The sequence below is a fragment of the Vanacampus margaritifer genome, chromosome 18 (assembly GCF_051991255.1).
Source record: "Vanacampus margaritifer isolate UIUO_Vmar chromosome 18, RoL_Vmar_1.0, whole genome shotgun sequence".
Taxonomy (NCBI): Eukaryota; Metazoa; Chordata; class Actinopteri; order Syngnathiformes; family Syngnathidae; genus Vanacampus; species Vanacampus margaritifer.
In genome coordinates, this window is record NC_135449.1 from 12,484,095 (window position 1) to 12,497,497 (window position 13,403).

The 13,403-nt window shown below is 46.0% G+C and overlaps 2 protein-coding genes across 2 annotated transcripts; one reads left to right on the plus strand and one right to left on the minus strand.

Annotated features, from left to right (window-relative positions):
• LOC144038185 (antihemorrhagic factor cHLP-B-like) lies at positions 1-2,017 on the minus strand. Its single transcript, XM_077550424.1, has 7 exons — positions 1,767-2,017; positions 1,403-1,513; positions 1,244-1,328; positions 614-783; positions 424-540; positions 278-358; positions 1-202 (listed from the first exon to the last, which is right to left on the minus strand). Exons 1-7 carry the CDS (start codon positions 1,962-1,964, stop codon positions 44-46), a joined length of 921 nt encoding a protein of 306 aa, XP_077406550.1. The 5' UTR covers positions 1,965-2,017; the 3' UTR covers positions 1-43.
• A 7,956-nt stretch (positions 2,018-9,973) lies between these two features.
• LOC144038187 (uncharacterized) lies at positions 9,974-12,702 on the plus strand. The gene is made up of 4 exons (XM_077550427.1): positions 9,974-10,126; positions 11,705-11,761; positions 11,835-11,915; positions 12,201-12,702. Exons 1-4 carry the CDS (start codon positions 10,072-10,074, stop codon positions 12,653-12,655), a joined length of 648 nt encoding a protein of 215 aa, XP_077406553.1. The 5' UTR covers positions 9,974-10,071; the 3' UTR covers positions 12,656-12,702.
• Positions 12,703-13,403: the final 701 nt, after the last annotated feature.

A 13,403-nucleotide genomic window follows, 5' to 3' on the forward strand; every position in this document is an offset into this window, starting at 1 on the left:
TGTGATCACAGAAGAGCAGCAGCAATTTTTTTATTAAATTGCTTTATTGAAGTTGCTGCATGTTAAGCGGGAAGGGACAAATGTGGTGGATGGACGGCTGAGGATTTCTCAGCTTGGCCTTGCAAACGCAAGCTTCCGAACTCTGGTGGAATAACGGCCTGCAGACGGGCTCCGGCTCGCCAGCCGGGAGGGGCTCGGAATTCTGTGGAGAACCCCAGAGGAACAATGAGGCACTCAGCGCGTACAAGTCCATGGTGCGCTTTTGCTCAAGACTTACTTTTGGTGGGTACGTTTCACAGTCCAGTTCTCCCACTTGTTGGTGCGAGTTATAATAGGACGCTTGGCAATAGACGTGATTCTTCAAAAGACAACAAGTCAGATTACTTGGGGAAAAAAAAAAGGCAACAAGCTAAGCTAACTCACAGCTCGGTCAGGGCAGCGAGGCGTGCAGGCGGCAAACGTGTGCTTGGACTGTCGGGGACACGTGGTCTCCACCAGGGCAAACTTCAGACGGGTGATGGTGCCGATGTTTACGTTGTCCTGAAGACAAGGTGGTCAATGAAGTCAAAATGCATGAGAGGTTTAAATAAAAAAAAGAAACGCGAGTCCTTACCGCAGCGGTGAGCTGAGCCACTTCCATCAGGGTGAAGTAATTGTGGTATTCGCTCTCCTGGTTGAACTTGAGCACCGCCTCCTGCACGGCAGTCACGCCCGTCGGGTTGTCCAGAGGCAACAACTCGGGGCAGGAGGGACAAACCATTAGCAACTCCTTGTCAGCCAGTTCTGCACACAGGTGGCACATTTGGTCACTAGCAACATGTAAATTAATGCTGCTTTTTACTTTGTTCCTGCTTGTTTTAGGAATTGTGTGCATTTGATTTATACAGCACCAAATATTTACTTAGCAGCCATGTTTACTTGCTATGGTGTGAAAATAATGGATACAATTGACATTGGCTACAAGACTAACTCCCATTCTGAAGATTAAAACTTTTTTTTTTTTATTAAAATTTTAAAAAAGAGACATGACTCCCAGCTACCACAGATGCAGACTAGTTCAGTTTGCCATCTATTGAAAACGGATTACACAAGTGCTTCACCAGCTAAAAATGGTGGGCTGGGCTCTTGGAGGAAAAGAATAGCATCACTTCAACCCCAAGATGCTGGCCCACCAGGCATCTGCCTGACATGCCAGATGGCCACTCCAACCACTCAAACAAGCTGACATGGAGTGTGTGATGACCTGGTCTGGTGGTGCATTCGTATTTGGTGATTTTGGCCACGCCCCACATCACCCAGAATTCAACACTGCAGGTAGCCACTGCGCCCTGGAAACAGAAAACAAACAAACACAAGTCAGCATCAGAAGCAGCTGTCGACTTTAGACCGAAAGAATATTCACCCGTTCGTCCAGCCGCCACAGTTGACATTCGTTGGCAGGTTTGGGGTTGCTGAAGTGACATTTGGTCTGCACAAGCTTCACGTTCACGTCGATGTGGCAACCGCCGGAAAACTGAAAGACAGTAAGAGAATCATGAGGGTGTTAAGACACTTTTCACCATCAACATGCACCTCTCATGAGTCACTCCTTGAAGATGCCGTTTGTGCCACTAACCATGCTAGGTGGCTAAATGTTAGCATTGCTACAACAAAAAGCATGGTCAATATGTGTTGGCATTTGAAATTAGTATTTTTTTTTTAAAACAACAAATGAATGTTGTTTTACCAGTAAAGGAATATAAACTATCATCATGCTAAGCGCTGACCTGTTGGTAACTGCTGCTCTGGACCTCCTGCAGCCTGAACTTGAACCCGTGCTTGTGCCTCCCGTTGATGTGCTGGACGGCCATGCCAGCCGCCGCCTTCACGCTGTCCTCGCCGCACGTCACCGTTTGTGTCACCACAAAGCCTGGCAGAGCCACCGCGCAGCAGAGCAGAACCGCAAATAGGTGAGTCGCCATCATGACAAACGATCAAGAAGCGCAAGCAATGCACGGCAGCCGTAAAGGACAAACTGCTCGCAAGCACTTTAAGGAGGCTGACGACCACTCACAGAGGAGGACAAATGCCTGACACCTGTGTGCGCAATTAGCACACAGGTGTGGTGGGCGGGTCTTCAATCAATCACCATGGTGACGACTCATTGCAATCTGCAAATCATTGATGATCCCCTATTAATGGACATTCCAAATGTATGAAAATGCAATAAATAGGATTGGGTTAAAAAAAAAACAGCAAATTTGAAAATATTTAAAAAAATGCCTTTTTTTTAAAGAAAAAGTCATTATTTTTTACAAGGAAAAAAAATCCCAAGTAGTATATTAACAATTATTCTTTTTCAAACAAGTTAGATTTCAGTTTTTTTTGTTTTTGCGGCAATACGAAATATGTTTAAGCCAAATTTAGAATCATATGAAAATATTTCAGTTGAAATATTTCAAATATGGATAAATGAAAAATCATCTCCTCCAAAATATTCAGAATGAAAAAATATTATTAATAATAAAAAAATAAAAAAATAATAAAATAAAAATAATAATAATAATCAACATGCGAGTTCATGCAGTTGCTGAACCGCGAGTAGCCAAAGCACAGATTGGTTGACTGTAAAGACAGAAAAAAAGGAGGGGGAGGAGTTTCCCCTCATGCTGAGTGCTCCTTTGATCGTATTGACCCCCAGAAAACGTGCTTTTAGCCTGGTGCTAAAACAAACTCTTCTCCTTCTTTTTAACCAATTTAAGCAGGAAAATCGAATTTTTCAAGGGAGTCCTGAGGCGCACTAAAACACAATTCAACATCACATGCATTTAAAACAGTCCATTAAAAACAGAAACAGGTTCATGACTTCATTTCCAGGTCCTTTAAAATGGTATCAAACTGAGGCGGCGGGCGCCCAGACGGAAGCAAATCCGGCTTGGTTCCTCAAACAAATCTCGTCCACACAGAAGCGTTTCAAGACTTGCGTGTGTCCAAAAGAAGACGCTGAGGACGTTTAACGGCTGTAATGTATATGCCAAGTCTGGAGTGGCGCTGTGGAGCAGGGAGTTAACAGAAAGCGTAGAAGAAGAATCACTTTTTATTTGTACTTTATTGCAATGTACAGAACAAACATGGCTTTGCATGTATCGAAACAACATGAAAAAGACGAACACAATGGCGGCTGATTGAAGTACAACACCGCTTGTTGAGCGTGTGAATAAAGAAGCAAAATATTTTGCTGCAAAAGCAGAAGCAAGCTAAAGAGGCCGAGCAAAATGACGACGACACGGCTATCCGCCATCGTTGTTGACAGACTGACGGTTGGCGTGAGAATTGGCGCATACGTCATCAATGTACGACAATGCCTCGTCATGGAGCTGCGACCATTACGTCATCACGGGAGGAGTCTCCTGCATGTGCTGTCCAGACGGACGCGTTTTGAAATCTTTCCACTCTGGAGCCCGCTTTTAAAAGAGATCGGTTACAAGCTCCCAAATGGCGCCATCGTGTGGACAAACGGCCAAACGTTAAGAAACTTGTGAGGATGCATTGAAACGGGCTTCCGGGTGGACGGACGGGGCCTGAGAGTCTTGGCTTTCTTTCGAGCTAAATGTCAGATTTCCTCAAGTGTCCATGCGTGTGCCATTTAAAAAACAATACGATTTTGTGTGGGAATGTTGATGAACATCACATCATTTTGTCCTCTCTTTTCTTTCTCCAAGAACTTGTTTGCTTGGTTTGGTAAGCAGTAAATGGTTCCATCCAACGCCTTTTTCTGTCTGCCAGGCTGAAGGTTCAACAAAACTTGCTGGACTTGCTGGTTATGACATGTTCCCACTCATTATGCTAGGTGGCTAAAAGTTAGCATTGCTACATTTCAACAAACAGCACGGTCAACATGTCCATTGTTTGCTTTAAAGTTTTTTTTTTTTTAATTAAATAAACAACAGTTAGTATTTGAGGACTTTCATAAAGGGACTGCCTCAGTGTGGAGTAGCTGCTTCGACCATCATCCACCAAAAAAAAAAAACATCAAAAAAGTTTAAAATAGTGATGTGCCCTACTGTGCCGAGGCGCCGATGCGTGTGCCGAGTAAACCGGAAAAAAATCTGCAAAGCCCGCATCGAGGCATGTGTTGATTACGCTTGTGGCCACGCCCGAAGCCTCGGAACGCGCGTTGCTACGTCCGAAGCCTCGCCAGACGGGCTTCCTACGTCATCGCCAACACATAGTTTTGTCATGATTTGGGTCAGCTGGTGGGCTCGGATGAATGCATTATTGACCCGAGGATGGTGGACATCCTGAAATGCCCGGTGGTTGAACTCAAGAGAGCCAAGGAGATGCGCGACCTCGACGGGCGCACCCTGGGTGTGATTTCACACCGAACGGAGAGCCTACAGATGCGTCTATCGGGGAACCACGTGGAAACCGTTCAGTTCCTCATTATGCCGTCCCGGTCGGCCCCAGTGGTCCTGGGCCTGACTTGGCTGGCCAGGCATAACCCGGACATTAACTGGGGCATTCCCAGGGTGGAGAGATGGAGTGTTTTCTGCCACTCGCATTGCCTGCAGTCAGCAGTGGATGATCACCGTGGCCCAGCCAAAGCCACGTTAGAGGAGATTAACCTGGATGAGGTACCGGCAGAATACCACGACTTGCGGGAGGTGTTTAGCAAGGACCGGGCCATGTCTCTCCCTCCACATCGACCTTATGACTGCGCAATAGAACTGGTTCCTGGGGCACCGCTGCCTGGTACACGCCTATATCAGATCGTCAAGCCCTCACGGAGTACCTCACCACGTCCCTGGCGGCCGGACTGATTCGGCCTTCCAAGTCACCGCTAGGGGCGGGGTTCTTCTTCGTGGAAAAGAAAGACAAGACCCTACGCCCGTGCATCGATTTCCGTGGTCTGAACGACATAACTATCAAGAACAAATATCCGTTGCCGCTAATGGACTCAGCGTTTGCTCCCTTACATTCAGCCACGGTATTCACCAAACTGGACCTTCGCAGTGCCTACCATCTAGTGAGGATAAGGGAGGGCGATGAGTGGAAGACAGCATTTAAAACACCTATTGGGCATTTTGAGTACTTGGTGATGCCGTTTGGCCTCTCAAACGCTCCCGCCGTGTTCCAGGGATTCATTAATGACGTCCTGCGCGACATGCTCAATCATTTTTGTTTTGTTTACCTGGACGACATTTTGATTTTTTCAAGAAATCAAACCGAACATCGACAACATGTTCGGCTGGTCCTGGAACGACTGCTGGAAAACCGGCTGTATGTAAAAGCCGAAAAATGTCAGTTTCACGCCAGTTCAGTCCAATTCCTCGGCTACATTGTGGAGAAGGGTCGATTGAGAGCCGACCCAGCGAAGATCCAGTCCGTGGTCGAGTGGCCCACTCCCACATCCAGGAAACACCTACAGAGGTTCCTTGGATTCGCAAACTTCTACCGTCGATTCGTTCGCAACTACAGCTTAAAAGCGGAACCACTAACAAGACTGACATCCACCAAAATTCCGTTTGTTTGGACTGAACAGGCAGAGGCCGCATTCGTCAATTTAAAAGTATTATTTTCGCGTTCCCCGGTGTTGACACACCCCGATGAGACTCTTCCCTTTATCGTCGAGGTCGACGCTTCAGAGACAGGAGTGGGGGCAGTGTTATCCCAACGGTCCCCGGAGGACCAGAGGCTACACCCATGCGCCTTCTTCTCGCGCCGGCTCAACCAGGCTGAGCGCAACTACGACGTGGGCAACCGGGAGCTGCTGGCCGTTATCCTTGCGTTGCAGGAGTGGCGGCACTGGCTGGAGGGCGCGGCGGAACCTTTCCAGATTTTTTCTGACCACAAAAACTTGGCGTACCTCCGGTCCGCCCGAAGGCTGAATCCCCGCCAGGCACGCTGGGCCCTGTTCCTAACCAGATTTAATTACACCATCATCTACCGACCAGGAGCCCGGAACACCAAGCCGGACGCCTTGTCCCGAATACACAGTCCAGCCGCCGAGGGGTCTCCACCCGAAACCATTGTCCCGGAGGACAGAGTATTGGGAGCCCTCCGGTGGGAAGTGGAGCGGAAGGTGGCGGATGCAGCGGACGACACGCAGACCCCGGTCGCGTGCCCTGAAGACAAGTTGTTCGTGCCCACACACCTTTGGCAGGAAGTGCTGCAGTGGGGGCATGCGTCGAAGGTAGCATGTCACCCTGGGGTGGGGCGCACGCTGTCCTTGGTAGCACAGAGATTTTGGTGGCCTGGGCTGCGCAAGGACGTCCAGGACTATGTCACGTCCTGCACGGTGTGTGCCCGTAATAAGTCCTCCCGCCTGAAGCCATCCGGCCAGCTCCGACCCCTGCCCATTCCCCACCGTCCTTGGTCGCATGTGGCCCTGGATTTCATTACCGGACTACCTACTTCCAACGGGCGGTCGGTAATCCTGACGGTGGTGGACCGGTTTTCAAAGATGGCCCACTTTATCGCCCTGCCCAAATTGCCCACCTCGCTACAAACGGCGGATATCCTGATAAAAGACGTTTTCAGGATCCATGGGATTCCAGCGGACCTCGTCTCCGACAGGGGGCCCCAGTTCGTGTCCCGGGTTTGGAAGGCCTTTTGCAAGTCCTTGGGGGCTACGGCTAGCCTGTCGTCGGGCTACCACCCCCAATCCAATGGGCAGACGGAGCGTGCCAACCAGGATTTGGAGGCAGCGCTTCGATGTGTGTGCCATCAGCACCCTTCCTCGTGGGCGTCCCACCTCCCTTGGGTCGAATGCGCCCACAACACTCTCGAGTGCTCGGCCACAGGCCTGTCCCCGTTCAACGCGGCCTGTGGCTATCAACCCCCCTTGTTTCCTTCCCAGGAGGGCGGTGTTGCCATTCCCTCAGTCCAGACCCACCTCCGCCGGGCTCGCAGGGTTTGGCAAGACACTAGGAAGGCCCTGTGCCGCACCTCGGACCGCAACAAGCGGCTCGCGGACAGGCACCGGGTTCCGGCACCGCTCTACCGACCGGGTCAGAAGGTGTGGCTCTCAACTAGGGACCTACAGTTGGCGGGGAGTTCAAGGAAGCTGGGGCCGCGGTTCATCGGCCCGTTTGAGGTCAACGCTATGGTCAACCCGGTAGCGGTCCGGCTCAACCTGCCCCCTACTCTCAAGGTACACCCAGTGTTCCACACGTCCCTGCTTAAGCCTGTCTCTGCCAGCCCCTTGTGCCCGCCGACCGCGCCCCCGCCGCCTCCCCGGGTCGTGGGGGGGCAGCCGGTGTACACAGTAAGGGACATTCTGGACTCTCGAAAGCGGGGCAGAGGGTTTCAGTATCTGGTCGATTGGGAGGGGTACGGACCCGAGGACCACCAGTGGGTTCCCCGCTCCTGGATATTGGACCAGTCCCTCGTTCGGGATTTCCATTTAGCACACCCATCGGCGCCGGGTGGTCCGCCTAGGGGCGTCGTTAAGGGGGGGGTACTGTCATGATTTGGGTCAGCTGGTGGGCTCCACCCACCATACACACCTGCTGCCCATCATGCCATCTTGCCATCAGACCTCAATAAAATCCTGATGGACACAGCAAGGAGTGTCGGGTGATTACCCCGAGACGCCGCTCTCTTGACCCGACTGTACTCGTCTTACAAGTGTTTCTCCTGCTGCCCATGACTTACCTTTTTGCCGCCACTGTGCGTGCTTTTGAGTTTGTTTGTGATCCGCCTGTGCGCGTGAGTTTGTGTTTGTTTTCGTCCGCCTGTGTGCGTGATTTTGAGTTTGTTTGCTACCCGCCTGTGTGCGTGAGTTTGTGTTTACTTTTGTCCGCCTGTGTGCGCGATTTTGTGTTTACGTTTATCGCCACATTAAATCAAAGTTATCCGCATCCCTGCCGTGGCTCGCCTTCCTCACTGCATCTGGGTCCTCCCTTCTCAAGCCGTGACAAGTTTCGCGGGTGATTCGAAATAAAATGGCGCACCGAGACAACAATGAGGTGACACTGACACACCCAACTCGCATCTTCAAACCTCAATTCAATCGGATTTGTGTTGCAATGGACGCACCGTCTAGTCCACAACGAAAAAGAAGAGAACATCCCCTGTCTGGGATCATTTTGAGCAGATCTCTCCTAAAAAGGTACAAATTATAATAACCAGTGTGAATATATATTGTAAATTATTGTGACAACACAGTGTATCCGTCGTTTTAATGTCTTTCTTCTACTTGCTGATATTTCAAAAGGTGAAGTGTAAACTTTGTTCTAAAGAACTTGGGTACCAAGAGAACACTCTTTAGCCCCAATAAAGCACAAGAGGCTGAGAGGAGGCTCACAGCTGAACGTGCGACAGTGATCCGGCACAGGGCATCTTCCTCCTCCTCCTCCTCCTCCTCCTCCAACTCATCATCTTCATCAACACAACCGGACACATCAGAAGCTTCCCAGCCTGTGGAGCAAGGTAATATTCGATACGTTCTAATGGTGTTAATTAAGCAATAGGAAAGGAGCGGCAGTGCATTATTGTGGGATAAGGCATTCTTTTGCTCCCATCTCTACGATGTTAGTCTGTCTGTTGTGTCTTAGGTGACAAACTGTGTCACACAGTCATGCAGAGGAGGACCCAGAGTTAGACCGCAGATGCGACTGTGGAGGTCCACATAGAACAAATGAAGCCTCATGATGCTTCGGCCCAGGAGCGAACTAGTTGGATGGAAGGCCTCATTGCTTCCTGATGCTTCAGTTTACCATCACTAGCTAATACTGACAAGTTAATTTATATTGTAGAATGATTTAACTAGAAACTGCATCATACGCTGTTGAATTGAGCTGTCCCATCCAAATCAAATTGTAATCCCATTGGTTTTGAATAGTTTCAATTTAAAATGTACGGTGCTTGAACTGTATTAAAATACAGTAGTTTACAGTAGCTTACAGTATGTATCAAATCTTTTATTGTAGACTCTACTCCCATTTGTCAAAGTGCAATGTAATTTTATCCATCCATTCTAATTTAATACTGCAAAATGAGGCCACGAATGAAACAACTTTTAATTCTTGTTTTTGTATGTCTAATGTTTATATGTTCAATCAATCAATCATCCAAAGGTCAATTTTGACAAATTCAGAAAACTGTTCTGAGACAAAATCAGGTGCAATCATTTGTCAATTATTGCATTTTATCCATATTACAATCAAATGTGGTGTGGTGTGAATCTACCTTACATTTCAGAGGTCGCAGGTTCAATTCCAGGCCCCAACCTTCCTGTGTGGAGTTTGCATCTCTGACTCCGGTTTCCTCACACATAAAAAAATTAAAAAATACACGCTAGGTTAAGTGAACACTCTGAATTATCGTTTGTCTATGTGTAATTGGCTGGCAACCACTCGCCAGTTAATTGAAGGGTAGCCATAAATAACCATTTATTACATTGATCACAGTTTCATCTATGGCCCGTAGGCCCTTTAATGAACAAATCTATGTTTTTGAGTCTGAGTTCTAAGTACAAAAGTTCAATTTAATTTTTACAATTTTGGTTTTAGTTGTATTCGCCCTTTGATTACAAAAATTAAACAAGGCAATCGATGAGGAATATTTTGCTGCTCTAAATTCATCTTTCCCCAAAATGTTGCGGCTCTCAGTGTTTTATGTGTGCTCTTGACCCTAATTTGACAAAGTAAAAACTAAAAATAGATACTGAAGTACACCACAGACACCTGAAAAATCGATTTCCCTTTCTCAGAAAGCCCATTTAAATGCAAGCACGAGGAGATGATGCAAACTCACTGGAGGTGGTCTGAGTGACTGACTTCACTATGAGGCATACATGCTAACCACTCGATGGTGCTGCCTCACTGACAAAATATACATTTTCCGTTTTCTTCCTGATTTTTTTCAAATGCAGAATCCAAGGTGCGAACAATAACCAAAAAGGGGCTTTACTTGGATTTGAATCTATATTATTAATTAAATTATTTATTTTTTGTAATAGGCCTATGGTATGTTGGAGTGGTCAAGACTGCAATTAGAGCCAATTAGCAGCAGCTGTGGTCTCTTGCCACCTGCTGCTATAAAAACTAGTGTTGTCTGTCAGTCCTCATCACAACTGTTACGGAAGCAATGGCTGCTCTTTGGCTCTTGATTGTTCTGGCGCATGCTGTCTTCGTGGACAGAGGTAAGTATATTTTTTTTTAGAGATGGGACAATGAAGCCTTGTGAAGCCTTTGACTGTAGTGATGGGACGATGATACCTCAAGGAGTGTATTGACACATTACACAAACTGTATTGACACTGTGTTGGTCACTCAATAGTGACCTCTGCTGTAGATCTAAAATCATTGCAGATAAACAAAATGAAAATAAGATGGTAAAACGTGCATGCTGTAAACCTTAATATTAGCTTATGAATTTATATTTATAAAATAAATTTAATAAATTTTATTTATTCACTTGCTAGTCTTTTACTTAAAATATGATCTCATCTTTGTATAATTTCAGTTGGTCCATTTGCTTGCTGAGTTGTTTATTAGATGCTCATATGAGTTGGCTTGTAAAATATAGCAAATTTGTATGTAATAAAATAATATTAATATAATAAATAAAATAAAAGTTAAAATGTTTAACTTCTGTATGGGATTTTGTTAAAAGTTTTAAACCATATGTAATAACACACTAAAACAGATTCTGTCATACATTTTTATTGAGAAACAATTTTTTTAAGTGTGATTGCTCCAAGGCGATTTCTCCTCTTGGACACCAGTTCCCCTGCCTTAGAGAACACTCGTTCACAGGGAACAGAGGAAGCTGGTGTGCATAAATATTTAAGTGCCAGTTGATAAAGGTGTGGATACTTTCTGATCAAAGTGATTCCAGACTTGTGAAAATTTTCTAGAACGATCCATGAGTGGAAGCAAACAAAAATCCAACAGGTACAGGTAAATTTACAGCAAACAGTTTAATCTCCATCCAACAAACACGCAACATGTTGATACAGTTTGATACAATAAAATTTGGCGCGGCACATCCAATCGACACACTTCCTGTTTCGGTCACGTGATTTTTTTATTTTTTTTAATTTTTTTTTAATTAAAGCGATACACGCGCCGATACGGGGTTTCACACTTGCGCACTCGGCACAGTGCTGGTGCGCCAGTGTTGTTCGTCCCATCACTACCTTTTGAGGCTTTCGGCTGATTGATTTGGAAAAAGAGTCGAAGTTTCAAAGCCCCATAAGATAGATCGTACCGGTGACATCTGGTGGTCAGCTGGAGTCATAGCAGCTATAATCTTCAAAGTGATTCGCCTGATTGATTTATATTCCAACATAACACCAGTACATTCAGTCTTACATTTGTGTCTGTCTAATGATCATCAGGTACACATGGAAGTGTTGCAATATTTTGACACTGTACCAGTACTATGGTTCAATGTGATGTCCTGTTACTCATTCGCTTTTTATAAACACACAGCTGACACCGCGCCAAAAGGTTTGAATCAGTTACGTAATTTCCGGTATCTCATTAGCGCGCATAAAGCCGCAAAGGTCATCAGCACGTGATCACGGAGGTTTCATCGGGGCGTTTGATACATTGTTTCGAGCAGTCTGTCTCACTCGGCTGACACATGCTCCGGAGTCTCAGTGTCAAACGTCCCATCTCTAATACATTTTTTTGCGTGGGTGAGAGAAGCCCAAAATTGTGTTGAAACCGAAATGTTTGTCTTTTCAAATGCGGAAATTTCTTTGTGCCTGCAGGCCTTTGTGTTCCTGTTGATGCTAAACAAGAAGAGTCCAATGCTGGGCTTAAAAAAGGTATGGTAGGTCCAAGCATTGATAAATTTAAGTCTCTGCTTGTGAGTCGTAAGACTTGATTTATTTGCTACAGATGTCTCTCACGATGATTCTCTCAAGAAGGCTTTTGAACTTCTCCATTCTTTTGATTCAATGCTGAAACAACAAAATAAAGGTGAGAATATTCAGGGCAGCAACCCTTTTCAAGTTTTGTTTTCACACGAATAATTAGAAACTTGAATTTTGCATGGTTCTTACAAAATAAGGTGAGAGCTGGGGTCCGTTAAGTTAAACCCTGTCAGTTTGGCTTTCGCCACGGGTGTTTCTACTCAACAATAGAATCTATCCACCAATGTGCCATTTTTCTGGCATTGTTTTGAAATCACTGCTCTTTTCTTTGTATAGTATTTTAGTGTTATGTTAATTGGAATGGCAACTAATGCAGAGTTTTTGTGTGAAGTAAAACCAGCAGCTGAAGTGGAACTTGATGACCAAGTAAGCCACAACGTGAGCAACATCCAGCAGCAGAATGTCATCTCCAGCCAACCGAACAATTCCTTCAGCAACCAGGAGAGCTACAACATGAGCAATGCCCTCAGCCAACAGTTGACCAATGGGCAACAGCAAAGCTACAACATGAGCAACAATCCAGCAGCTCAAGTGGATTTTGACGACTACGCAAGCCACAACCTGACCAATGGCCACCAGGAGAGCTACAACCTGACCAATGGCCAACAGAACACCTTCAGCCACCAACAGAGCTACAACCTGACGAATGGCCAACAGAGCTACAATCTGACAAATGGCCAACAGGTGGTCGTCAGCCAACCGAATCCTATGAACCACAACCTGAGCAGCAACTTTCTGAATGACTTCATGGATGACTCTGCAGAAGTGTATACTATCAATGTTTGAGTGTGCTTGGCGTGATAGCTATAGAATGATTAAAAGCATGAAAATAATCAGTTTGTGTATGCTTCTTTCAAAACATTTCCCCCTGGTTCTTAAGTAGATTAGGTAGGTGTATCTTTTCAGTTCAGTTGGCCAAAACAAGTGACACTACTATAACTCAGTGCTTCTGACTTTACCACTTTGTACCCTTGGTGGTTACACTGTTACTTTTTCAGCACTCTGCTACAGATAACTCGCTGATGCTCAAAATGCTTTGCAACTAGTCAACCATGTCTCGTTTCATTGGGCGAACATGTATCCTCACCTGTGCAGCTTGGCTTTCACTGCCATTGACAAAAATTTATTTGCAATATTAACATTGGCTGGACTTTGCTCTGGCCCATGACTGCAGTCAATCTTTTGTGCAGAGACATCATCGCCACATGCCCTCTCATCAAATGCAGCCCTGATGGACTTATCCTGGAATTTCCGGCTGATAACACCTACTGCTGCTCTGCCAGTTGTTGGCTTGAAGCTGAGCACTTCTGAGCTCTCTGGTCACCTTGGGTTTGTAACTTCAGATCTTATATGGGAACTGATTGTATGCATTGCACTCTGTACTATGGCAGATCAGGGGATGAGATATATAGCGAGGTATTTTAGGAAATTGAAAACTGAAGGCATTATTTGATTACTTTAAGTGTAATCTTTTGCGTGTTCAAATAAATTGCAGAAATGAGATCGTATGAAAAAGTTCCCTTAAGGAGTTTAT

Coding starts and splice junctions, on each gene's coding strand:
- LOC144038185 (XM_077550424.1), bottom strand. CDS start 1,964: ATGATGGCGACTCACCTATTTGCGGTTCTGCTCTGCTGCGCGGTGGCT. Junction 1,514..1,766: donor AGAGCAGCAGTTACCAACAG/GTCAGCGCTTAG, acceptor ACTGTCTTTCAG/TTTTCCGGCGGTTGCCACAT. Junction 359..423: donor CTCGCTGCCCTGACCGAGCT/GTGAGTTAGCTT, acceptor TGTCTTTTGAAG/AATCACGTCTATTGCCAAGC.
- LOC144038187 (XM_077550427.1), top strand. CDS start 10,072: ATGGCTGCTCTTTGGCTCTTGATTGTTCTGGCGCATGCTGTCTTCGTG. Junction 10,127..11,704: donor TGCTGTCTTCGTGGACAGAG/GTAAGTATATTT, acceptor TTGTGCCTGCAG/GCCTTTGTGTTCCTGTTGAT. Junction 11,762..11,834: donor CAATGCTGGGCTTAAAAAAG/GTATGGTAGGTC, acceptor TATTTGCTACAG/ATGTCTCTCACGATGATTCT.